Genomic DNA, 27,977 nt, shown 5'->3' with positions numbered 1-27,977 from the left:
CACACGCTCTATATGCATCTGGCAGTCATCATCTGGAAGGGCACTCATTTAATTGAATTAAGCATTATTTAGTCATTTCCTGCAATGAATAGCACTGTGCAGATGTTCACACAGTGTAGAAATGAATGCATGGGGATGATGGCAGAAGATTCCACCTGCTGACCGTGTTCCATTCGTTAATGGAAACCTGTTCACAGAGAGAGATGCATATGTACCTTTGTCCAAATAGTGCACTGAATGAGCCATTTGTATGTTCCATGTTTGTAAGGTATGGTCCATCAATCCAGAAAAAATGCTTGTCCAAAGGGCTCAGGTGCACAAGTTCCAATGGGGGGCGGGGAGAGAGAACAGGCAGAGTCTTATGTTCCCTTCTCTAAGATTGTCCATTTCCAGACTATTTGAATGTATTCACGGAGCTAATGACTTTGATGAGAAACTGAGCTGATCTCCAGATACCTTCCAGAAATAGAAAGGCAGCACTACAGCTAGTGACGCACAGCAACGCGAAAAAGCTGCTCCGCACAGGGATGAAGGAATGATTTCCCTGAACTATTATACACTTGCTACACAGGAACATGAACACACAATCCAGTAAGTAGACACAGGGATGAATTATCTTCTGGAACATTATCGAGTCTGAACCGTTGCACTGACAAAGCGATACTGTCAGGAGATGCCAGAAAAGGGCATCACTTTAGATCTATGAATCACTTTTCCATTTCTATGTTAATAGGCACACATAGCTCATTTCTATTTTTAACTTCAGTTGATGTTTTTGATGAATATATTTCTTAGGCAGAAGAACCGGATAAAAACAAAACCCTTCTCCTTTGAAGTCTTTGCACTTGGGAGCATGATGGCCAACTGGCTTTGTTTAAGGGTCAGATGAATTCATCAACGGCATCTCACCACTCTGTCTGTGAGTCTTCAGCCTCTGCTGGTCCATATACACAGAGGATGGATGACGACAAGTAATGAAGTTGTTGTAGGCAGGGTGACCTCACAAGACAAGGGGCAGCTTCAGCACATCTTAATTTTAGGCTGGCCTCAACTAGAGCCAGGGCTTTTTCGGCTGCGGCTCCAACCTGGTGGAACACTCTGTCACAAGAGACTAGGGCCCTGTGGGACTTGACATATTTCCGCAGGGCCTGCAAGACAGAGCTGTTCCGCCAGGCCTTTGGCCACGGCACAGCCTGACTCCCTCCTTCAGCAATCTTCGCGGAGCTCTAGCCCAATGGTGGCCAGTGGCTCAAATTTAATTAATTTTATAATGAATTATTTTAGAGTGTTGTTTGTGCTGTACTTTTGTACTGTTTTATTGTTGTTAGCCGCCCTGAGCCCGGCTTCGGCTGGGGAGGGCGGGATATAAATAAAAAATTATTATTATTATTATTATTATTATTATTATTATTATTATTATTATTATTATTATTATTATTTTTAACTGGACATTTCCAAAACTGTTGCTTTATTCCTGAAGAGGAGATGCCACAATGCAGACTCACCATGGCTGGATGCAATTAAAGCAGAGTAATTAACAATCAGAGGTTTATTATTAGGCCAAGCTGGGGAGCATAAGGATTTGGAAGGTGGGAGAGAAACACTTGTAGCACTAGATTTTAATGGGATTTGAGCTGGTGAGTGCAATGTCCAGTGATAATGTTGTTTTTAAAATTGTTTTAATCATTACTGTATCTTTTATATGTTTTACCCTTTTGTATTTTATCTGTGCCTTGAGTCCAAGTCTGGAGAAAAGGTGGGATATAAATGTCTGTTGAGACATTCTCAAAATACAAGGTGTATATTCGTAATATTTAATAGCTATTTTTATTAAATGATTTGCTTTTTAAAATACAGAACATTTAATTAGTTGGCATCCTTAAATGCCTACTTATAATTAGTAATGGGAACTGTGGTGTGGTGTTTTTATTCCGAAACAATGCTTCCATCAAATGTGAAGAGAAAATATTATAAGAATAATGTGGCATAGGTAATTAGACTGTCTTTACTTTCCTTATTACTATTTAATTAAAAGCAGTCTGAATACTTTGGATCATATCCAGCAGCGAATGTAAGGAAGTTTTTCTTCTCCATAAATAAAATATATCAATATTCATACCATATGTGCTGAATGGGGCAAGAGGTATAAGAAAGACTAAAAAGTGTGTGATCATGGAACAAAACTGAGCTCATTGCTGACCTTTCCCAGTAATAACAGCGATGAGAACAAAGCACCTGCATTAGCTCTATTCCTCTTCTCTAGCCACAAAGGCGTTTTCAGCAGCTGGAAGCATCATTATAAGACATCAAGGACTAGCTTCCGTTCAGAACTCATGCTGGTTCATATTCAGAAAACCATCAAGTCAAACAGACCATCTGCTGCTACTGGGCTTTTAAAAGCTACACTCAACCCCCACCCGCCCCTGAAATGTCCCTTGCAAATAGTGGCGTTGCCAGTCTATGGCTAGGATCAACAGCCTTAGACAACCAGGCTGAAATAGTAACATTAAAATCCCATTCATAATTATGTTGGGTTGAATCCAGAAAAACTATATCTGAACTATATGCTCATTATGTGGAAATTAGTCTCTCACATTTCAATTACATTTATTCATTGGTGTCTGGGGGGGGGGGGAGCAGTCCCCTTCCCAGATGATCCACAGCCCCCAAATGTGTAGCTTTTTTCATTAAAAAGTAGCTGTCTAGCAGTTGCATAACCTGAGATTAGAAATGTAATTTTTTTGGAAATTTTGAAACCAGGTTGGGAGAGGGTGTGGAATTGGTGTTTTCCCCCTGTTAGAGGTTTCAGAAAAGAACAGAATTAATTGGCAAAAATGCCATACTTTCTATTTAAAAAAAGTACTCTCTACATATTACAAGTCGCTTTGTTACTTTAGGAACATAAAATGCATTATGTATAACTTGGTTTACCACAGAATATATTTTTGGTATATTAAAAGTACAGTTTACACAAACAATAATTACAAATTGAATTATATTTTAGGCACCAGGAAAAAAACCATTCCTCTTCTCATAGGCCTTTGGCTAATTAAGTAATCTGTGGCCTTTTAAACTGTGTGGGTGGGTTATTGTTTTGTTTGTTGTTATGTTGTGTGTTGTGTGTTTTTGTTTTGTAAACTGCCCTGTGATGCTCAGAAGATGGGTGGTCTAGAAATTTAATAAATAAATATTTTAAGTTTTCATTACAAGTGGCATTAGAAGCTGCTGAATTGTAAGGAACATAGCATATTTTTGGTTTTGCCAGTTTATGAGAAGCAGGCATAACTATCAGAAACTATCAATATTATAATAAAAAAGAATAGCAGAAATTGATAGCAGAAACTATCGATATTATAGTAAAACAAATCATTACTTATTCTAAAAATCACTGTCTTCTCCAGTCCTCCACAATGACAAGTTGACATAAAAAGAGTTGAGGAAAAGGGGAGGAGAGACAAGACTCAATGAATACTACAAGAAATTCAATTGGTCTCTTCCTCTAAGCTAACCATTCCTGTTTTTTTAAATATTTGCCATCACATTTATCACGGACCTTTAAAAACCAAAGGTTTGGCCTGACTGAAAATTCCACCCATCCACAAGTCAATTTATTGCTTGATTTGATGTGAGTATTTCCAAAAATAGACCAATTTCTTTCACATGCTGCAGAGGGTGGAGGAATCTGAAGTAGGAAAGAAGATGAGTCAGAGATTGTGCTGTGCGAGGGCCTTGCAATGGTGTTGCAGGAGGGTTATAATTGGCAGAATCCCAGACTGTGTTCCTTGGCCAAATACCTGAAGATGTTCTGTACTCCGCAACATTCTGTACTTTCCAATAATAATAATAATAATAATAATAATAATAATAATAATAATAATAATTTATTTATACCCCGCCCATCTGGCTGGGCCTCCCCAGCCACTCTGGGCGGCTTCCATAAAAACAAAAAATACAATAAAATATCACACGTTAAAAACTTCCCTGAACAGGGCTGCCTTAAGATGTCTTCTGAATGTCAGGTAGTTGTTTATCGCTTTGACATCTGCTGGAAGGGCGTTCCACAGGGTGGGCGCCACTACCGAGAAGGCCCTCTGCCTGGTTCCCTGTAGCATTGCTTCTCGCAATGAGGGAACCGCCAGAAGGCCCTTGGCGCTGGACCTCAGCGTCCGGGCAGAATGATGGGGGTGGAGACGCTCCTTCAGGTATACTGGACCGAGGCTGTTTAGGGCTTTAAAGGTCAGCACTAACACTTTGAATTGTGCTCGGAAACATACTGGGAGCCAATGTAGGTCTTTCAAGACCGGTGTTATATGGTCTCAGCGGCAACAAGCCCTAAGGGTGCTGCTTGTTTCGTAATCTAGTCAAATGCAGAAGCACTGCTATCATCACTTACATGTCTGCCTTTAAATCTTGGACCCAATGAATTTGCAGAAGCACAGATTGGATGGAAACAAAATTATGTAGTTCTATACTAGACAAGAGGACAGAAACAGATGCTCCAACCGTGCCAGCAAGAGGAAGGCCACAAGCCAAGAAGACACTGGATCCTTTTTTCTTCTCTTATGACAATGGCAATGCGCTCCAAGAGGCAGAAATATATACTGCTCTTGCTTGTCCTCAAGTGTTTTTCCCCACCTGAATTTTGCTGTGGTTCCCCCCCTCCCCTGCCCCGGCTCTTCAGATCCCTACCTGTGATATAAAGCAAAACATGCAGGCACTATTCTCATCTGTTTTATGAGAAAGAAGAGGACTTGAGCCTTTCTGTATTTTGAGGCAATGAATGAATTGTAGCAATGACTGACATCTACAAAAGCAGATCTAGCCTATTAGAGAAAGAGAAGGTTAGAGTGATATGTGTACTATCTAGACAGTTTTGGCCTCTCTTAGTGGAGGAGTGATTATTGCCCCACAGAAAACAGTTCAGGTATCCAGAATTTTAGTGTAGCCAAAATTGGGCAGTAGACAGTAGTGGATGGTGTTGTGGGTCAGTGGCACTCACTTGATGTCCTGACAGCTGATTCACTGTGAAGTAGGAGAGGGGTGATGTGGTAGGGAGGTCTGTGTGGTGCAAATGCACAGGTAGGAGACAATCCAGCTGTTGAGGTGTTTTCTTAAAAGAGTTGCTCTATGCAGGATTGCATTCCTGCTTGCAAACACACTGGGGAAGCAGTACTGGAGTCAGGTTGTTCTGATCAAGGAAAAATCCTGGATTTGGGCTGCACATCTAACTAGTCAGACAAGACAACCATGTGAAGTACTTACATTCCAGTCTATAGTAGCAAAGAAAGGATGCCGCTTAATTTCTTCAACTCCATCAAGGCCAGCACCTGCCAAAGCAATGAAAGAGAGATAATAAAGAGGATGTAAAATGAACATCATTTCTAATAAAGAGAACCTTCTCATTATCTCTCCAACCCCAGCAAGAGATCTGTGGCTGGTACGGGCAAGAGAGGCGGCTTTCTGGTTGTGGTTCCAAAACTACAAAATAGGCTTTCAAGTAAGGTTTGTTTGGTCCCTTCTTTGCCTCCTTTTATGTGAGCACTTAAATTCCAGTGGGTTTCTTCTTCTTCTTTAGTTGGGGCTGCTCAATGATGGATTTTATTGCTGCTGTTTGTGTTCCATGGTTGCTATTTGAGGCATCAATTGTGCTAAGTTGGACTCAGAGGAACTGTGAAACAATGCATGTCCCAAGGGGCTCTCACCAACACAAATAGTATACAGCATTTATTTTCAGCTGTAGTACTGTACACCAGAGTTTAAAAATAACAATAATAATAGTAGTAGTAAGAGGAACAGAATCATTCTGCCCTCACCTTCTGTTTCCTGCTAACGTAATTGACCCCTTCACTGTCAATAACTTCTTATGCTTTAAGTTAGTGCTTTACCACTTATGTAGTGCTGAACAGCAACATCTAATCAAAGTAATTCCTGGAAAGATTACTAGTTAAAATTCTATAGGCGGACTTGAAAAGAACAAATGGTTTTCTGTAGAAGCTGTAGTTAAATAAGTGGGCAGAGAAAGAATCACACTGGCAGGCCAAAAACGCAAATACTTTTATGAAGCGTACGTCGCCTACGCACTCAAAGCAAGCATTTCAACCACATCATCAATCTTCCTTTATTTAACCATCTTCTGAATGTTCATTGTCAGAATCTGACCCCAGTGCTACCTGTAACAAGTGTGAATGATCATATGAAACATTTTCCAGTGCAATGCTATGGCTCAGGCAGAGACTTAAGGGATCCAGCTCCAGAGACCAACTACTGGCGCAAGGGACAACGTCCTCTTGCATCACTGATGGGACCCAAGTCCAGCCTCAGCCAGTTATGGAACACTCTGCACTGTATCTAAAGGACCCCTGGAAGGGAACTGAATCTACTATGTGGAAGCAATGCAGGACCTGAGAGGATACTTGGTGGCTTTGTATGTGGAAATACATGACAGATGCACAATGCCTTTTTTTTAGACCGATCTATGGTGGTGATAATAGCAGCAGGAGCATTTGCCCAGCACTTTCAAGTATTGAAAGCACTTCACATGCATTAGCTAGTTGTAAGTCTTGTAACACCCCTATAAGGTGAGTATTATTATCCTACATAGGAAAGGGGGAAGGATGAAGGGTAAGAGAGTTTGCCTTGCCTAAGGCCATCTAAGTTCATGGTCAAGGCAAGATTCAAACTGGGGCGTCTTACGATTGCACTATATTGCACTTTTGTAGTATATTTCTTTTGTAATATGTAATATGCTGTTTGGGGGCCTTTGGGTACAAAAGGTATATTTATATACAATACTGTTAGTATGGGGGGTGGGAAGGAATCTACATGAGCCTTGAATTCCATTGGAATATTTTCTACGTGTATCTCACTGTTTGATTAAGTTCATAAACATTCCTAGGGGGAAACACTGGGTGAGTGCCTTTAAAAAGAATGACGACATAGGCTAAGATTATGGACAGCATTAAGGATAGCTCTGTGGGATCAGTCCATCCAAGGCCAGCCTAACTGCAGAGGAATATCTTTTTACTTCAGTCTTCAGAGTGACATCCCAGAAACTTAAGCTTCCTTTCATGGCCTGCAGCAGCTGACATGCATGCATTATGGAAAAAAAAAACTTTTACCTTAAAGATTATATTAGTATTTGTAGCAGATCCAGCAAACAAAATCAAAATCTGAGAGTTTCCTTCCTCCTCAGCTACATATCAATAGAAATGCAAGACCTATAGCTCAGCCAGATGGCAATCACATCAGGCTGCCAAGAATCCTGTTAACAACTGCCTGATAGAACTCTACTGGAGAGACTGGTGGGTGTGATATCAAACGCTCTATATAGTCAGCCTTCGTCACGCCACCTCAAGCAGTTGAGCAGCTAAGGATGCAAGGCGGAGGAAAACCATCTTTCCTTTTCCTCTCTGATTTCCTTTTCGGCTCTGATTGGATCAAATTATGTACTTAATTTAGCTTTACATGTTTATTTGGAATCCAAGTCAGAAAGCTGGTAATGTAGCTTAGACACGGTAGCAGGTTTTCACATCTATCTGCACTTGCTCTGTCCTGTGTTTGGCTCGCTAAAAGAAATTTAATTATATGCCATAATCCCCTGGGATGCTGCTGTCAGTGAACTCCTTAATCAACTGAGTAATTAGGTAATTTTAAAAAAATAATCCTGAGACCAATCTTAAAAGAGAAAAGGTTCACTTTTTCTTTTCCCTATAGTATTTCCCCCCTTTTTTCTACTTAAGTTTCTTGCAAGCAGAGTGTGTGTGTGCGTGTGTGTTGTAGCCCCTTCAAGATTAACAAATTGATTATGGCATAAGCCTATGCCATAAATAATTTGGTTAATCTTGAAAATGCCACAAGACTCTATGGTGATTTTTACTGCAAGAGACTAGCATATAAAAAGAGGGCATTGGAAGATGGTGAGAGCTGGGTAAGGTAAAGGTAAAGGTAAAGGGACCCCTGACCAGTAGGTCCATTTGTGACCGACTCAGGGGTTGCTGTGCTCATCTCACTTTATTGGCTGAGGGAGCCGGCGTACAGCTTCCGGGTCATGTGGCCAGAATGACTAAGCCACTTCTGGCAAACCAGAGCAGCACACGGAAACGCCGTTTACCTTCCCGCCGGAGCGGAACCTATTTATCTATTTGCACTTTGATGTGCTTTCGAACTGCTAGGTTGGCAGGAGCAGGGACTGAGCAACAGGAGCTCACCCCGTTGCGGGGATTCGAACCGCGACCTTCTGATCGGCAAGTCCTAGGCTCTGTGGTTTAACCCACAGTGCCACCCGCGTCCCTATGAGAGCTGGGTAGGGAACTTAATTGTTTCCATGCACCAGATTCTTATCAAAATCAGCCTTGCGGGCCAAATTTTAGATGTGGGCGGGGCTACTCACCTGTCAATCATGGAATGTCACAAAGGTTCGAGGTGCTTTGAAGTCCTGAAGTTGGGACCTTGCAAGGCACTGCTAAAACATTTTTTTCCTAGGTTTTTTCAGGGCTTTTGATGCAAACGGTTTGAAAAATCCTGCTGCTTTCACTATGTGCTGCCCTTTTGGACTGGGAACAGGCATGCATAGCCAACTCAGGTTTTACCTCTGCTCTGTGACTCATTAGATGGCATCACAAGTGACATCGGCTGAAGAGTGGGTGGGTGTGGAATTAATTTGATTCAGTATTGGTCATTTGTTTAGTATTTTATAATTTCATCACTGCTGTATTGTTTCTGTATGAGCTGGCTGTTTAGAAATACTCCTATAAGGAAATAAATAACTAGCATCTGTTTCAGTATGTGTAGACAACACTTAGCTATCATGACTAATTGCCATTATTAAACCAATTCTTCAACAATCAGTGCAATCCATATTAATAGCCCAAAACACATATTTAATTAAAGCTCCATCACCTTGCATCTCTTCCCAGCACATTGTTCAACTATGTCATTTACATGAGAACAAATCAAAATTAAGTGACAAGGAAAACAAACTACAGTTTAACATTTGATTGTAATCTATCGCTGAATTTATCACAGACCAGAAACGAAATGAATCCCCATACCTAATCTGTTGGATGGATTCCTCTTGAAAAGAGCTCGAAGCAAACTCTGAGCTTCTGTGCTCAAAAACTGTGGCATTCCTAGCTTGGCTCTGAAAGAACAGAAACTTTTAAAATGTAAGAGGACTTTTCAGAAATGTCTAAAAAGATCACACACATATTTAGCAGTGGAAATACAGATGCACAGAGGAAATATGTATGGAAAAATATAGAGAGCCCCCCAAAGTAATCTCGAGGCATATTGGATAAAGACTGCTCCATAATACTGACTCTATTAAACATTTCTTTAATTCTTTCCTCATACCATGCTTATTCTTCTTCACAATGGCTATGGGAAGTATGTAATTCCCCCCTTTAAATACAAAATGGCAGGAACTCTGCCCTCCTTCGCATCTAGTCACCCTAGTAGGAATAGGAGAAAAATATAAGCAATAAATAATTTAATTTGGATGCCATGTTGCAGGTTGGGGTTTCATATAGTTGCAGATTACTGATCTAGAGCTCCCAGCTATTTATTTTATTTACCCTATTACTAGCTCACATATAGGAAGGGCTGTACCATAGCACAGTGGTGGGACATCTGCTTTGCATGCAGAAGGTCCCAGGTTCAATCCCCAACATCTCCAGATAGGGCTGGGAGGGACCGATCTGAAATCCTGGAGAACTGCTGCCAATCCATGTAGGCAATACTGAAGCAGATGTGCCAATGGTCTGACTGTTCACAGATTATTTCAGAATTGGTAGGTTCGTCTTTAAATGAAAGCTGAATCAAATTTATCCCCTGCCTCTACAGCCAAGCAAACTTTTTCTATTCCAGGCAAAAGAATACACGTTTTACGCCAACAAACAAGTTGGAGCTTACTACTCACTTGAGAATGAGAGCCATTGTCTCCTTTCTGTCTTTCCCCTGGAATGGCAAGGACCCTGTCAACATTTCAAACTGTAAAAAGAGGAGAGCAGAAAGCTAAATAAAGACCTAAGTGCATAAGCATTGCAAGTAGTGGTGTGGTGTTCTCGGCAGAAGTGCTGGTGATCATTGCAATTGGTGTCATAGACCCTACCTCAAAGAGCCCCCAAGGGAAGTCCAAACTCTATGGTCGGAGCCCTTAACCCCTAAATCATTTTGCCTCTTTTGTTTGCCTTCCTTCCACCCTCCCCCCAAATTCTTTTAGTTCCCTAGTTTACGAGATGCCACTCCAAGCACGATTGGCATCATGCTAACATCTGTTCCGCTTTGATTAAGATAAATTATAATTGGATACTAAATCTAGTTTAAATAGCTCACAGTACATCTTTCACTTACATTTTGGTAACTGAAAGCAATACAAGTGGAATTATAAGCCCCAAAGAATAGTTGTTCTACATTTGCTTTGACAGATTAAATGGTTTTTAAAAAAGCCGTACCAAATTCAAAATTCAAGGAGCATCACACAAGTTCCACAGGAATTCTATTTTTTCCCCCTTATTGAAAATTAGCTCAAAATGTCACTTACTGAGTACAGCAAATAGCCTGAGTCCAATGTGGCATCTGCTGATACTAAAAGACAATGGCCCAGTTCAGACATAATGGGAAATCATTCTTCCCTGCTACAAAAATGAGTTTGCAAAAGACCTGTGCTCACTCAGTGGTGTGCTCTTCTCTACTCTGTTCCATGCCCAAGAGGAGGCGACTGAAAGCTTCTGCAAGGATTGAGGAACCTCCAGATGTTGCTGGACGCTAATTCTCATCAGCCCCAGCCAGCATGTTCAGTGGTCAGGAATAACAGGAGTTCTACTCCAACAACATGTGGAGGCTCACAGTTTTCACAGCCCTGATTTAAACTAACCAGTTTACCAGAGCTTGGATGTCACAGGGAAGAACAAGATATGGAACCTGCATTTAAAGAGATACAGGCTTTGAAGTTTTTCAAGCGAGCAACATCCATGTTTTGAAGAAAAATGTCCATGGATTACAGAAGAGGAAACAAAAGTGCTTAGTACTATTCCGAACAGATGAAAATCCAAAGAGAAGAAAGAAAAGGTGACAAGCTGGTGTTTGACCTACACAATATATAGCAAAAGCTATTCTAGGAAATGAAATATCCTTCTTAAAAAGAGGAGCAGCTCCATCTTTCACCACAATGTGGGAACTTTTACCAGCAAAGTGTGATAGTCACTTGACAGTGTAGGCTGATAGACAGAAAACCATCTTTTTAATGAATGTTTGAAAATTATAACCATTTTAAAATAAAATGTCAGAATATGTCTACACAATGCTGAAGCTGGAGTTTCCATCAAGCACACATGATCCAACGGTCTATACTGTATAATAATTTGTTGCTGTTAGTGTAAAGAAAAACTGTTCTAGCTGTTCTAGCAAAAGCTATTGATGCAAATAAAACTAAAAGCTCCCCCTGCATCATATGCAGATAGAAGACATCTTGAAGAAAAAAAATAGGACTATGACATCCGTGTGAGCTTAATGCTGTGGATCACAAATATGCAGTGCACAAGAGGAAAGAGTAGAAACATTCTTTCAGAAAAAAGGAAAAGGGAGATCCCCCTTCAAAAGAACCCCCACTCCGATGAGAACTGAGAATGCCAACTGACCATAGAATGCTAACAGTTGCAGGGGAGGGATAGAAAACACAGCAGGCAAGTGGGGAAAGGAAGGAGAATGGAATGGAGTGTGCTGGAAAAGAGCATGGCTGGCTAGCTAGCTGGAACCCTGACAAGAATTATTCTACACTGCAACGTTTTGTTGCAGCACAAATTGTAACAGACTAGCCATTACAATTTTGAGCGGAGAATACAGGAGAAGAATCCTTCTAGCTGTAAATGTTAACTGTACCTTATATGTATGAACATTAAGGAAAGTTAGATATTGAGAGTGGGGACAGAGTTGGCATATACATTATTTCTATTTAACACCACTAAAAAGTAGCAAATATTGCACACAATATCCTCTTTGAGTGGGGAGTACAGTCTATAAAAAATAATCATATAACAAATTTTGTTTTCTTTTTAGTACTTTCAGATAATTGTGTCCTGATAATTTAAAATTGATGGCTGTAGTTTACTCAGCTTGCTGCAAGGTACTGTCTGACACTTTCTAAGGTCACTTTGGCACAAAAATACTGATTGATACTTTTTAAGGTCACTTTACTCTGTTCTTTGAGGCTGAGGGCACAGGAATGACTAAAAGATCCAATGGGATTCACACAGAAGGAAGGAAGGTGAATGAAGTTCCTGCTAAGAAGCAAAATACATTTGGGGAAATGTTGTTATTCTGAGTGTCCTAAAACAGACCTTCATTCTGCTGACCGCATGTATAGATGCTGTCTCCTGTAATCATCGCAGACAGAACAGAATTCAAATATAGATGTGAGCATATTCTGGGGGTTTCAGCTGACACCAAATCGCTCTTCATCAGCTCTGTCTCTTAACTTCTCCTTGGTGTCCAGGGCCAGCCCTACCATTAGGCAGAGTTAGGCAGCTGCCTCAAGCAGAAGATTGTGGAGTGTGAGTGCCTGTGGTTTGCTGCCACCATGCCCTGCCATTCTTTTTGGGCGTTCCCCTCTGTTAGAGGAGGATGAAGTTCTGTGTGGCACACAGCCAGCCCTGTGCCCTCCAAGCTTGCCTGCTTCCCATCAACATTGCCACTGTTGAAGTTCAGTTGCCAGTCTGGTTAGCTTCTTATGTGGAATGGTGGTGGGAGACACCACCTTCTCCTTTTCCTCAGGTAACAAAATGCCTTGGGCAGGCCCTGTTGGTGTCTTTATAACTTGTAGGAGACTGAGAAGCCCCATTTTACTCCTCACACAGATAAAGAATCATAGAATTGTACAGTTGGAGGGGAGCACAAGAGTCATCTGGTCCAACCCCCTGCAATGCAGGAATCTTTTGCCTCCAGTTCCTTCAATATGAAGTTTTAATTTCAGAGTAAGTGAACAGCCACTTCATAATCCTGAGGAGACCAAGTAAGGGTTACTTAATTTCTCTCTTTCTTGACCTCTCTTTTTGCACTAATTCATCTGGCAGTATACTAAGGCTCTTCAGTTTCCTAGCAACAGCATGTTATGGATTATGAGGCTGTGCTTCTCTAATGAATAGAAGCTGCAGCAAAAACTCAACTACTTTCCTTCCCTTGGGATTGGATAATATATAAAGAAGTACAAAGAAGTGTGGACAGCCTCAGTTGAGGTGGATGCAATGGGGAAAATTGCCAGAATGGCAGACTCTCGGCGAAAGAAGCTAAAATACTAAACACTCAGAATAAAACTGCTTCATAGCAATGATAAGTGCCTGAGATGATGTCGTTTCCCAATGCTGATATCATGGGGATGGTGAAGAAACTCAAACTCATAAATGTGCTTCTTAGAAGTAGCTTAATAATGGTTTGATAGGAAATAGCACAGCCACTGCCAAAGGGTCCACCAGGCTAAAGCAGTCAATCCCAAAATAAGGATTGTCTCATTACCATTAGGACACCGAAGGACCACCAGTCGGCGCTTTGAGTGTGGCCTCGCCGGTTGACCACCTCTGGGGCCATGTACTCTATTGTCCCACAGAATGAATATGCTCTCTTGTCATGATCGATGGCTTCCTTGCTCAGGCCGAAATCTAAATAAAGGTAGATTAAAAAAAGGAAGAAATTGAGTATGTGATATAAAGACACTTGCAGTCACTTTAAATACACCAGTCAAGACACAGAACCCGACCCAGCTCTAGTTTTTTTTAGTAAAAATTATTAGTCTCTTTTCTAGGAGAACCAAGCAATGAACAAAGGGAAAAGAATTTAAAACCAGGAGCCACATGTAAATCTTAGAAGCTGAAATATAAACTTTATACCCTTGTGAGTGTTGAGTGTTGCACTCAATTGGTGGCCCTGGAGGTTCAGCATTAGGAGATGCTGCCATCAAGTTAAAGTGGGCTTGGAATATCCTTGCAATGTAAGTGGTCTGCAGTGGGAAGGAGTGAATTTTAGTAAATCTGCAATGGGAAGGAGTTCCACAACTGAGGAGCACCCCCAAATGCTATCTGTTTTCTTAACCTGATGCAAAATTGCTATTACCGTATTTTTCACCCGATAGGACACACTTTTCCCCCTCCAAAAATGAAGGGGAAATGTGTGTGCGTCCTATGGGGCGAATGCAGGCTTTCGCTGAAGCCTGGAGAGCGAGAGGGGTCAGTGCACACCGACCCCTCTTGCTCTCCAGGCTTCAGGAAGCTATCCGCAAGCCTGGGGAGCCAGCGGGAGTTCCTGCTGGGCTCCCACGGCTTGCGGAGAGCTGCCTGCAACCCAAAGCCTGGGGAGCGCAGTGGAGCGCGCCCTGGGCTTTGGGCGGATTTCCGCAAGCCTGGGGAGATCAGCGCGACTTCCCGCCAGGCTCCCTAGGCTTGCGGATAGCAGCCTGTTCTGGGGGCTGGGGTCGGGGGAAGCCTGGGGGAAAAAATATTTTTTCCCCTTTATTTCCCCCCGAAAAAAACTAGGTGCGCCCTATGGGGCAAAAAATACGGTATTTAGGGGGCAGCTTTGCTGCATCTGAGAGATTGTTTATTTAATTTCAGTTTCTCAAAGCAGCTTACCAAGAAGAAGTAAAACAACAATGGGCTAAACTTAAAACTTAGATTAAAACATCAGAAAACAAGGCCATAGAGCGGCATCTATTAGTTTTCATTGCAATGGATTACAAAGGAGATGGGATCTAATTAGGCTTTAAAGCTAAACCTTAAATCGTGCCAAAAGAGATTAGGAAGCCAGTGAAAGTTCAAGCATGTATCTCAGTGTCTATTCATCACCAGGAGGGAAATGACAGGTATAACACAAAAAGATGGAGCTGCTACATGGGGTGTGGGGGATGCTACACACCTGTAATCTTAATGTGTCCTTCTTCATCTAGAAGTATGCTGGAAGATGATACACAGAAAAGTTTAGGACAAATGGAAAACACATTAAATAAAGTCAGAAGATGCATAGAACTTGAAGTAATTCAGTGTGAAGAAAACCACAGGCATCCATTAAATTTCCCTCTTATATTTGCGTATTGTAAAGGTCTCCGCATGAACAAATGCAGATCAATGGAAGGGGACCAGGCTTGGATCCTGAACTAACCACTGTGTCTCAGCCTCAGGTCTGCATCTCTAAAGTGGAAATAACATTACACTATCTCATAGTTGTGCCCGTAAGACAGACAAAGTACGGTATACAGTGTACCATCCCTTGGTGTAATTTATTATATTGATAATTTTCCTTCAGTGGTCCATAAACTTGCATGTGAATGTCTTGTCCTATTATTATTATTATTATGAAATGGGTGTTTAACCATTTTTGTAAAATGTAAAAAAATATGTTAAGGTTCCAATCAAGTTGCTCAAACATTCTGTGATTTATGTGTTCACATAAAATTCAGTAATAAATACAATAGAGAACCTCTGGAAACATCTCAATAAAACAATACCATATCATTAAACTATCAATTCATCATCAAAAATATGGATTAAGAAAATCATCAAGACCAGGCCAAACAATCAGAGCCACAACCACAATTAGTTTCCTTTAAGGCAAGGTAAAAACAAGTTTTAAAGGTCTGCTTGAAAATATCCAGGAATGGGGACTGCCTAATATCATATGGAATAATATCCCACATTTTTGGAGCCACCACTGAAAAATCCCTGGCTCAGAATGATGGGTCTGCACACGTAGTCTGTGATTTCTGTGGGGCACTGTAAATTTTCCTGCTATTTTCCATGCTAGCCAGGCAAAAGCAGCCAATGAGGATGAGGGCTGGTGAGAAGTGTGCCTGGAGAAGATTCCCAAGGGCCTGGAGGTTCCCCACTCCTGATCTAATGGATGGGCCCCAGGAGTATAAGGTAAAGGGAAAGTGTAACAAGTACCAGTAGCTTGCCATTTGCTTCTTTCCCACCCCATCCAATGAGCTTATTCTTCACATTCCTTTCTATTCATCCATTTGGGCAAGGGTGAAAAAAGGACTGTGTGTGATTCCCCCTATCATTTTTTTTAAAAAAACCAAAATCTTCTGAAAGCTGCAACAATAACTCTCACTCCCACATTGTTGTATTTTGCAGTGAAATGTAATTTGAAAGGAAGTGATACTTGGTAGAACATTTGTGGGCTGGGAACAGACTGTTGCGGAGAATAAATGAATAATGAATACTGACAGTTGTCACTACTATTATTCAACTACTATCTCTCTATTGCCTTTCTGACAAAGCTTGCTTCTTCTGACAAAGCAATGCGCATAACAGTTGTAAACCACAAAAGGAGTATACAATCCTTGCTGCTCAACAAATCTTCATTTAAGACAACAATGCTGTTCTACAATCCCCTTATCTGTATCTAACACAGAAGAGAGAGAGAGAGAGAGAGAGAGAGAGAGAGAGAGAGAGAGAGAGAGAGAGAGAGAGAGAATATCTTCCATAAGCAAGGGAGAAACTGAATCTGAATTGCTGTTTGTTTTTCTGCTTTGTATGTCCCCACTAAGTTTTCCTGAAAGGAGAGAGGAATGTAGTCCCTGGGGATGTTATTAACCCAATGGAAAATTGGCTGGTATGGCCCTGGCAAAAGCAACGGGATCAGCAACTGAGTTTGGGGTACCTTTTCCTCCAAGGAGCTCAAGATGGAATACATGGTTCTTCTGCGCCTCGTTTAATCGCCACAACAACCATGAGAGTTAGATTAGACGTTTTTTTATCTAGCGGGCACCCTTGCCCACTAATGTCAAACTATTTGAATGTGTAATAATTTCCAGAGGGGCAACTACATTAGTCTACTGTTGCTGCAACAACAGCAGAGTTTTGAGGCACCTTAAATGCTAACTGATTTGCCATTTGAAGTTGGTTATTCAATACAGTTGTGTCCTGTTTTCACCCCAGTTGAGCAAGTTGGCTTTCTTACCCACCCACCCACCCCTATCCTCACTCCCCACTACAGACACAGTTTCTTATCCTCTGAACTTTCAGGGTGTTCTCTAAGCTATTCAGATAAATGAGAATATCACTCCAAGAGACATACATTTCATGAGGAAATTGATGCAGGGTCTCACAGGCATTTTGTGATCCAAACAGAGTAACCCCATTTAAAAATCTTCCAACTTACTTTTCTGGTTTCAAATCCCTGTAAATAATACCAAGACCATGGAGATGATCTAAAGCCAAGGCCAGCTCAGCTAAGTAGAACTTAACATCTTCTTCTGTAAACATAACCTAGAGAGAAGCAGAAAAAGCAGTATTTTTTAATGCACAAGTGAATTTATTTATATGGATACTTTTGCTAGGATACTATGACAATATATTGGTCCAACAAAATCAACTGATTATAAGCCAAATGGAAAACAGGCTAACAATTCAAAAGCCCAAAACTGGATTCTGCTAAATCCATTTTGATTTACCGAAATCAATTCAAATATTGGATTTTGGACATTTATATTTATATCAAATTTGGGATACTGTCCTATTCCTCACATCCAAAAGTTCCAGTCCATCATAAATCCATGTCTACCCAGAAATCATGAGTTCTCAGAAGTGTGGATATGATTGCAACCAAAATTTTACAAAGTAAGTTTATCACTAACATGTGAGAGCTGAATAACCTTAGGAACAAAAGCAGAATAGGTGATGTTATTTCCCACTTACAGATGGTCATTTTGGAGTCTGTAGGTATCCTATAAAATGAATCAAATTTTATGACCACCCCCAAAACACTGATCTGGTTTGCAATTAGTACAAATATGTGGGTTCCTATAGAAGAGATGGTGACCACTTTGTTCTTCTTTCTGTTGCTGTGAGTAAAGTAATGGTTTAACTTAGCATGGCATCCAAAACCAAGCTGATAGTTTGTCTTGCTCCAGGCAAGCCACAAACTATAACCATGGTCTAGTATTACATATGAACTGGGCTGATTATTTGCTAGTCTCTCTTAAGTTTTTTTGGGGGGGTTATACGACAAATCTATCAAATATGAATTAAATCAGTCTTCTTGAAATTGCTCTTTTGGCTAACATAAAAGGAGCCATAGTGAAGAGGCCACATTTACATTTTTAAAATAAAAATGTGCTTTTCTCCATAACTACATTCTTTTTTAAAAACAACAACAGGAACATTATTTCTGTGTTTCCACAGCGTATGTAAAGTTCTACTTCCCAGTATTATAATTAATCCTCCTTATCCCAACTAATATGTTGGGAGGTTTTTCCTATTACTAAATTACTTATTTCTAAATAAAAACTAAGGTTTTTCTTATTACTAAAGGAACGATGGCTAAATCCGTGTAAGGAGCAACCGGTAGGCCCCTGCTTTAAAAAAAGAAAGAAGGAGGTTGGAAATAATGCTTAACCGCACATTTACCAATAGCGCTAACATTGATTCTTTATAGAAAGACAAAGACTTTATTTCTGTGTTCTGGGGATAATGGCAGGATGGCTGTGTGTTACACTTCCATGACCTTGCTTGCAGAGCATGTCGAAAGCCACAGGAAGAGGACAGACAGGCAGTTCACCCACGGTCAAAGGAATTGCTCCCTGGAAGTGACTTTAAAAGGCCATCCGCTTCAAGGCAATGACTCTTGTGGTTGGCACAGCTCTTCAGGCAGGATTTAGAATTGAGTAGTCATTACGGCTCACCCAGACAGCAGACTCCAAAAAGCTGCATGAGCAGGTTAGAAAAAGAAGAATACTGTATTTTTTTTTAAAGTGGTGCATGGTGTCAGCCTGATGCACTCCCATTCACTTTGCCTTGGTGCACTCAGGTCATCATGATAGAATTGGCTTCCCTTACTCAAGCAGCATTCAATAGGGGAGGACTTAACATGTTACTTCGCACCTATGCTTATTGCTGAAAATGCATGCGGGCAATGATTTAGCTTAGTACAAGATTAGCTTTTGGTATGCAGACACTGAGATGCTACTGGGGAAAGGGACCATAGCTGAGTCGTAGAGCACCTGCACTATAAGCACAATGTCCCAGGTTCAATCCTTGGCATCTCTGGGTAGCACTGGGGAAGACTCCCAGTCTGAAACCCTAGACAGCCACTGCCTGCTGGTGTGGGCAATGACAGAGCTATGAGAGCCAATTGCCTAACTCCATACAAGGCAGCTCCCTATGTTCCCACTGCATGGATCACCTGCACAGGGACAGGGTTTCCAGCCAGCAATGAGCAACACGTCCATCAGCCCTGGAAAATGAATAAAAATGAAGAGGCAGCAGCAAAGAAAGGAAGGAGCAATAGGAAGAGAGACTTGTGTATTGGCAGAGACAGAAAGGATGATCACCATCCTTAGTCATAGTCTGAGGAAGACCCTCTGAAAACAAAGAGCATAAATAAATAACACAAGTCCATTGATTTCAATGGCTCTACTCTGAGTATTGCTTGGTTGGATATTGCCCAAAGAGAGAAATTAATTAAGACTGGAACAGAAAATGCTATCTGAAATATATAAATATTTGGCACCAAGAAACCCAGTTTTAAAAAAACTGAATAGTCCCCTGTTCTGCCCAGTTGAGCAATTAATGTTTTCCTGCCAAAATAAAAGGTTTCCTGCCAACAGTCAGTACCAAGGCTAAAAAAAAACCTGGTATATCATCTATTGATTTTGAAGTTTGAATATTCACATTTTAGAGGGATGGGGAGGAACAAGCACAATTTTCCTTTGTGGCAGATGCCAAGGTGTGTCTGAAGTGTAAAATGTGTTTGAGTGCTAGAACGAATAAATGGCTGTGACTGAAGGATGGCCAGTGCTCTGTGATGATCAAGAGCGCTGCATTTCTGCTGCTAGCAAGTGTTTAGCAGGAGGCGTTGCACCTCTCTCCAGCTGCTCCATTGCTTTGCAGATGGTGCTTTGATAGCCATTGGCACCCTCGGCTGATGGGCATGGCAGGTCTTCCCAACAAACTGCTGTGCTTTGGCTCCAAGAATGATGTAAATGGGAAGATGCACTCCTGATGTTTCAGGGTGTGGTTCAGTAACAAAGCATTTGCTGAGCTTTGTCGTGACCTTGCCTTATCCTCAAGTATATGGCCAGATTACAGCACATTTGATCCAGTGCAAATAAAAATAAACCCTAAAGATAAACACTATAAAGTGCCATGATGCTATGTGTTGGATGTATTCAGGATAAGAGGATTGCAGGGTTGTTGTGAGGATAAAATGGTAATGGGGAGAACCATATCCACCACTTTGAGCTCCTTAATGGAAAGGTGGAATGTAAATGTAATGAAAATAAAAATAACTAAATATATGAGAAACTAGAAGGAAGGTTTTTGCTAAGAAGAGACACAGCTACCAGTATAGAATTACTTTGGTTTGTTTTTCAAACAAAACACATTAATCTATTGGACTCACCTCTTTGGAAAGTCTGGTGAAAAGGTCCCCACCTCGTAGGAAATCTAGTATAAGATATAGCTTTCCTTCTGTTTGAAATGCTACAGTAGAAAAAGACAGTAGGATATTTAGATATGTTGGACCTGTACACGTTCAGTGAAAGCATGAAGGAGTTTTACGGGAAGGGGATAATGGGTATGTTTTGTTTTGGCAGGGACCATAGTGGCATTGGGTGCTTCTTCCACTTTTTGCAGAACAGCAGCTGTGATAGTCTATTATCTCTCATGCAATTCTGCCCCACAGTGGTGTTGGGAGGTTAAAATACTGCTCTGAACCTCCTGTAGAATAGACCAGGTACACTGGTAACATAAAAATAAATAAAGTGTATTCACCATGTTGTTACAGTAACAGCCACACTTTTAACATTTGGGGGGAAAGGGTTCTAGTACTGCGTATCCTTGACTGGATAAATATGATCTATATATAAGTAGGCAATCAAAAACCACTAATAGGTAATGAATTTGAATAGCAAGGGATCCAGTGGAAAATATTCCAAGGTAATTAGGAATTGATTTATAGAGAAATCTTACCATAATGAAGTTTTACAATGAAAGGATGATTCACTTCTGCCAAAATGTCTCTTTCCATTTTTGATCGGACACGATCTCGGACTGTAAAGAGAGAACAATAAAACATCGGGATACCCCACAGTTCAAGAGACTCGCATTGTGCAGTTAGATCGGCTGCTGTGCTGCAGCATAACCACAAATAGCTCGTTTTAGTTTTGTATGCGTGTTGCTATCCCCTCAACGGAGCACGCAGACAAGGAATCAAAGGCAGGCATGTGCTGCACATACAGCTGGAGCCGTTTGCTGCCCTCGTTGGTAGCGGGTTCCCTCTGCTGAAGAGACAAGTCACTTAGGAAAATGGAGCAGTGTGAGCTGCTCCAGTGCAAATGGGAAGAAAAGATTTTTATGTGCATACAATTCTATCCTGCAGGTGCATAACTCTTCTTTTGTATGACAGGCCATAGATACTTGCCTTTCTTGATAAACAGGGAGTTTACAGCTTGATTTTTCTTGCTAAACACACCTAGAATGGCAGTGGCAGTAGAATAATTCCCATTCCCCAACTTATCAGGCAGCACCATTTGCAGTCCAGCACGGCACAGCAGGGGGAACATCTGAGGTCTCTTGCATGGTTAGAAGCAGCTCTGTATGCTTTCCAGCTGGCTGGAGGACAGGGGCAATGGGACTTTGGGAAGCCAATCAGCTGCCATGATGGGCTCCCAGGGGTGGGACCTTGGGAATGGACTGGACAGAAGACAAATCTGCCCCCGGGTTATAAAAGGCAGACCATACCTTCTCTCCTCATCTCAGTCATGCCAGACTTTCCCACTCACCCACCCCCACGCTTTCATTTTTACTGCACTTCATGCTGCTTTGCAGGAACGAATTTGCTGTCCAATGACATTGCTATGGACAGACGTTGGTTGTTGGTTTCAGGGCTGAGGAGGAATTCTGTCCACAGGTGGATTGGCTTTGGTCCCATGGATTTTCACTTGCCTCATAGCAATCATCACAACTGAAGATGGTAGGAAAGGCACTGGGCTAGATCCTGAGGAAGAAAGGACAAGAAAGGGACATCCAGCCCAAGCCTATAGATAGATCCCCTTAAGAGATTCTAGAGTGTGGTGTTTTCTGTCCAGAAGCCCGTTTTAGAGCCATGGCATCCCCTACCATTGGCTGAATGGGGTCTACTGGAAGAGGTTCATACTGTAGAGGACCCCAAAAAGGGCGAATCCCCATTGGTTGGCTAACAGCAGATCACCCAGCAAGTGGATTGAATGATTAAGGGATCTCTGCCCATTGCCTATGCCAAACCTATTCTTCTGCAGTCAATAAAGTTGTGGCCTAATTTCAGTCCAACACATGACTCTATGTTATTTGCCACCTGCTCCTCCCCCTCACAGCTTCACTGCACCCGGGCCCACCATGAAAACTATCTGTTTGTTAGGCTGATTATTTGTTAATAGTCTAGGGTGGTTTTTTTGACTAGTGGAAGCTAGTATCTCCTAATACCTGGAAAGCACTCTCCAGATTTTGGAATAAGATACCCATCGGAGCTTTGAGAATGCAACAACTGACTGGCTGAGAAGAGACACAGGCAACAAAAAAGCATTTTAAATACAGCTAGAGAGCGAGCAAGCTGAGAATTACTAGTTAGAACTTTGTTGTACTTTTGAGGGCTGCACAAATTCAGAAATAAACCCCACTGAGTCCAGTAAAGCTTATTTCTAGGTAAATGGATCCAGGACTGCAGATTAGTCTGAGTAAACGGCTTGCTCCCATTATGTCCTGCTTGTTGTATATTTGTATATAAAGCAAATCTTACAAATACACTCTCAAACCTTCTATGCTTTCACCAAAAGTTATAGCATGGTTTCTGAAACTGCTCACAACTTGGGGAACAATATATAATCATAGCAGCAGGTATTAACCACAGATCAGTCCTAAGTGTATTCAAATATTTGTCCAGACCTAATGTTACTAGTAAGGATGACTCACGGAAAACCACCTCCTGGATGCAGTTTTGATAAAAACACAGACAGTAAGAAGAAAAGTCAGAGGCTAGGGCAGAGGAGACGAGTCTTATTTTCTTGGGCTAACAGTCATGACTATGATGGATCAAGTGAGCAGAGCCCATGAGAGAAATCTAATAAGGGAATGTCTATTGGGTTCAAACTAATTTTAAGAAATGACGCAGAATATGTATAGCAGGAATGTCTTAACCACATTTCAGATGAATTTGCAAGATTCTAATTAGATGGGATGCGGGTGGCACTGTGGTCTAAACCACTGAACGTAGGGCTTGTCGATCGGAAGGCTGGCGATTTGAATCCCTGCGACGAGGTGAGCTCCCATTGCTCAGTCCCAGCTCCTGCCAATGCAGCAGTTTGAAAGCACGTCAAAGTGCAAGTAGATAAATAGGTACCGCTCTGGCAGGAAGGTAAATGGCGTTTCCGTGCACTGCTCTGGTTTTACCAGAAGCGGCTTAGTCATGCTGGCCACATGACCCAGAAAAACTGTCTGCAAACAAACATCGGGTCCCTCGGCCAGTAAAGCGAGATGAGCGCCGCAACCCCCGAGTCCTTCGCGACTGGACTTAACTGTCACGGGTCCTTTACCTTTAGTCATTAGATTATATCATATGGTCACAATAATACTTTCCTTTCTGATAAGAATTTGGTTGGACTTGCACAGTCATTTACCATACTGCAAGCCACACAAGGGCAGCTTTAAACCCACCTTATATAGCTGCATATATCCAAAAGTGTCATCTCTAACATACACAACAAACTGCCAAAAAGCATCACTACTGGATTTGTGTGTGTGTGTGTTGGTCTTGCATTGGACATATGTACATTGTACATATGTTAGCAAAAATAGTACCTTTAACTAAGTTAGGGTTGCTATGCGTCCAGAATTTCCTGGACATACCCGGAATACTGTAGTCAGAAGAGGTCCAGGCGGAAATCGGCAAAATTGTCAGTGTTGCCGGTTTCCTTAAAAAAAAAAAAAAAAGCTCAAAATGGGCATTTAGTTGCGGTTTTGCAAAAATAGCTCAACAACTTTTGTGTCTGCATTTTCACTTTTTGAAATATGTCAACCCCAAGCTATGTGATTCTATGAGTGGTTAGGAAGTTGCTTCCACAACCTACCACACAATGTTGTGGTACATAAAAAATGGAGAGGGACCAATGTACGCTGTCCTCAGCTCCTTGAAGGAAGGGTAAGATTAAATGTGTAACCAACAAATCAGTATAGGTGCTTAGCATCAAAGTGTGTCAATTGGTTCAGTCTTTGTCTGTATTCCTGACCAAGAGTGAGCATGCAAAAGTTGCTCTGATATCAGTAGGGATGACATACTCATAACTGAATGCAGGATCACCGTAAGTTATGAACAAATATTTACAGCATGGTTACTTGTAAATAAATCCCACCGAGTTTGATGCCGCTTACTTTCAAGTATGAGTGCGTAGGGTTACAGACTCAATAATTGATTCAAGCTTTACCCACCCATACTGCAGTAAAACCAGCCAAAATCTAAATGGATGCATTGCAGACATTGGCATTTTGGTGGCAATGCATGATACCTAAAAAAAATGTATTAGCAAGAAATTACTAATTTTCTGGTTTAAATTGACTCACACTGACAAATCAATTGAGACTTTATTTGATTAATCTACCAATTAAAAATTACTAAAGCCTGCAAGCAGCAGAATTTTACAGTGATAACGCAGCTTGGAAAGTACACTGTCCAGTCAAGTTTGTTATGGTCCTTAATAGAAACTTTATTAAAACAATGATTCATTGAATTTCTGAGGCTGCTAAACAACAGCTTTACAAAAGATGACCAAACCCTGAAAACTACAGTAACATGAAAAGTAGAACATGAGAATAACAGTACAGACCAACTGAGCGACATACAGAAAACAATCTGCTGAGCATTTGCAAGGTATCTGATGAAAACCAACAGGGAGGCTTTCTTTAGAGCCCAGATGGAGAACCCATGCCTTTTGAGACACTTCCAGACAAACTCCCATCATCCCATGCTGGCTGAGGCTGATGGGTGTTGGAGTCTGGAGGGCAACAGGTTCCCCATCCCTACCATAGACATTTCCTGCTGGTTACCAGAATAAAATGTAAGCTTATCACTAACTACCTTAAGTTTGTTTGGACACCCTGACATTCTTCATATATTTCTCAAGATTTGAGCAGTGACATCACATGTTGCTTTAATTCCTCTGCCGCTGCACTTCCCCCATGACCTCTCTTCCAGTCCCCTCTCTTTTCTTTGTTTTTCTTGCATGCCTGGCTATTGTATTTTCTTTCTTTTCTTTTTTTAAAAAATATCCCACTCTGACTGCTTATTCTGGTAGCCTACCAATGACATGGGTTTCCCAGAAAAATATGAATTGGAAAATGTCCCTAATTTGCACTGGAAAATTTCCATGTTTGTGTTGGAACATCTTCTGATGTCCTGGAGAGTGATCTAATTTAGCATGGTTATTTTACTTGCTTTTGCTAAAAACTAAAAACTGTGAAGCTGCAAAGCTTACCTAATATTGTATTTGTACTTATTCACTGTTAGTAATGAACTTAAGAAACAATAAAACAAAAAAGCTTGTAAGATTTCTGTCTGACATCACTGTAGCCCACTTTTGTTGCTATTTCTTTTTTCTCTGTTGGAGGGGCTAGCTAGGGTAAGGCGAGTTATGTAGATCTTGTCTTTTGTTGTTTGCTTGGTCTTATTAAAAAGAAAAGAGGCAAATAAGCAAATCATTATAATAAAGAGGTTTGTTTGACATCTGAAGCATTTGTTACCCAAATGATGCTGGTAACGGAAGGATTGAGCTCATGAAAAAGACGAGGGGGCAGGTGAGATGATCTGGGGACAGATGAGGATTTGCTGCTTTTACTTTTGAAAATGGCAGACTGTATAAAGAAATAACACTCCTAGGTTTTCTGTCATGGCTTGCTAACATGAATAACCAGAAAGAATTAGCAAGAGAAAAGAGAATTAATATTCAGCATACTGTATGCACTTCTGGGCCACATGCCTTCCATTAAAAAATCCCCCTTCCTAAAAACAAACAAACAAACAAATAATCTGGGAAGGTGCCAACTCTCTGAGTTGCCTAATGACAATAATAATTGGCCATACTTCTTGCAGAAATCACGATAGGCTCACTAATTGAGGAGAAGGATTGGACTTTCGTAATGTATCATCAAAACTTAAAAGAACATATTGAGGGGGAGCTTGCAAAAGGTTTACAGGAATTTCCTCATCCAGTGTGTATCAGAACTAGCATCTTATTGAGTCAGGTGAGTTCTTCCTCATGTTAGATTAAATCCCAACCATAGCCCTCAAGTTATCCCTCTGTATTAGACAATACAAATTAACATAATATTGTGTTTAATTTGATTTTCTTCTCTAGTGTATTCTTATTTTTGTTGCTTTACTTAGACCAGGTATACATGAGGACATCATTTTAGTTGAAGTACTCAAATGGGACCTGTACATTTCCCATCATAAGTCAAATAGTTTCAGAGGGGTGTGTTGTTGTTTTTTTGTGGAGGGTCTCCAATAAGATTCCCCCCTGTTGTTGCTAGTAAACTGTTTAAAAGGAGTGGGGGATCCTATCATAGTTCACATGATATTACGTCTACTTGGACTCTCAGCAATCCTTACAAGAATTCTACAAAGCAAACCAATATTATTAGTATCCACATACTGCAGACAAACTGAAAGACTAATGGCTTGTCTTGAGGTTTGAGCCAAGGAAACTTAAACATTCAGCAATTACGAAACAGGTCAAGGTGATGTCCCCAAGCTACAATTATATTAGATTATGTTGGTGGTGGTGGTTTTCACTACATCATAAACACTGGCTACGGGATCTGTAATTATTCATAGCTTATCCATAAGTCTATTGTTTTAAGCTTTGTTAGCTCGTAGGATTTAGAAATTAAACATTTTCATATGGCTTGTACTAAATGGAAAACATTCAGGAGACTTACTAGCCTGTGATTATTTCATAGGGATAAAGACATTAAACCTAACTATCAAGCTTTAACTAACTTCTAAATCCTAAGAGGTAATTGACTCTTTGACACAGTTCTGGCTGAGAGAATTATGGACCTGGGTAGAAAAATATACTACTGGTTATAACTTTCTCTGTGAGCCAGAGCTATGTTTGGCCCATTTGTTCCTAACAGAGGCTGTGTCTTCAGTTTATCATGTATGATTTGCCTCACCATGAGAATGTGTCTGTTGGATTTCTGCCTACTGTGTGGTTTCCAAAAGAAAAGATTTTGGGGGGAGATAGACGCCTTTGTGCAAAGAACAAACTCATTTAATGTACTTTTAAAAGAAACAGACTTGGCCACCTGATGGTCCCTGGGAAGACATCCCAGTAGCCATAGGTGCCATGGTCAATGGTGATGTAGACTCCAAAAGGAAGATAATGGCCCAAGAGGGATGGAAATGGGTATGCTCAGGATTTGGAATCAGATAGCAAGGCAAGGACCTTGGACAAGGACTAAGATTCTGGTTCAGGACCATGGTTAGCAGTCCTGCAGCTGAGATAGAAAAAGCACATTGTCTTAACAGGGTCATAGAGCAACTGGCAGACCTTTCTAGCCTGGGCTAGGTAGTAAAAATGAAAACCCCACCCACTGACTGCTGCCTTTCGTCAACTGAAGAACCGACTGTAAGTGTTATCTTTGACAATAAATACTTAACTATCGGCATTCCTTTGGCTGGGAAGCACCCTTGACAGCAGGAATCTGAAAAACATGGCAGGCCTGGCTGAAACACAGCATTTGGAAGACAAGAACTCCTGGCTGTTTTGATAAGTTAACAAGGCCACGCTTCTAGAATTTTCTTATCTTCATTTTAAATTCCTCCTTCCTTCATTACATCTCCTGTAATAAATGCTCACTGCTCCCTTGGTTAAGGATTACAGAGGCTGGAGAAAGTGGGATCATGCAAATTGAATCATTATATCATTGCACCGCTGCTATTAAGGAACAGGCAGATTAAACAAT

At 41.0% G+C, this 27,977-nt stretch overlaps 1 protein-coding gene across 5 annotated transcripts in view; it reads right to left on the bottom strand.

The window, feature by feature from the left end:
* RPS6KA2 (ribosomal protein S6 kinase A2) overlaps positions 1 to 27,977 on the bottom strand; it is a 180,598-nt gene that overhangs the window by 18,157 nt on the left and 134,464 nt on the right. For all 5 annotated transcript variants that reach the window (XR_014167184.1, XM_081906842.1, XM_081906844.1 and 2 more), the window contains 8 exons: positions 20,955 to 21,035; positions 20,386 to 20,465; positions 17,146 to 17,252; positions 14,899 to 14,936; positions 13,507 to 13,649; positions 9,917 to 9,987; positions 9,051 to 9,139; positions 5,263 to 5,327 (listed from right to left, as the gene is read on the bottom strand). Coding sequence is in view for 4 of the 5 variants with exons in the window: in XM_081906842.1 (XP_081762968.1) it covers positions 5,263 to 5,327; positions 9,051 to 9,139; positions 9,917 to 9,987; positions 13,507 to 13,649; positions 14,899 to 14,936; positions 17,146 to 17,252; positions 20,386 to 20,465; positions 20,955 to 21,035 (674 nt within the window). In the remaining variant the exon portion in view is untranslated. The remainder of the gene's footprint in view (positions 1 to 5,262; positions 5,328 to 9,050; positions 9,140 to 9,916; positions 9,988 to 13,506; positions 13,650 to 14,898; positions 14,937 to 17,145; positions 17,253 to 20,385; positions 20,466 to 20,954; positions 21,036 to 27,977) is intronic.

Source organism: Podarcis melisellensis (assembly GCF_964234715.1).
Source record: "Podarcis melisellensis genome assembly, chromosome: 3".
NCBI lineage: Eukaryota > Metazoa > Chordata > Lepidosauria > Squamata > Lacertidae > Podarcis > Podarcis melisellensis.
This window is presented reverse-complemented; position numbering and strand designations above follow the sequence as displayed.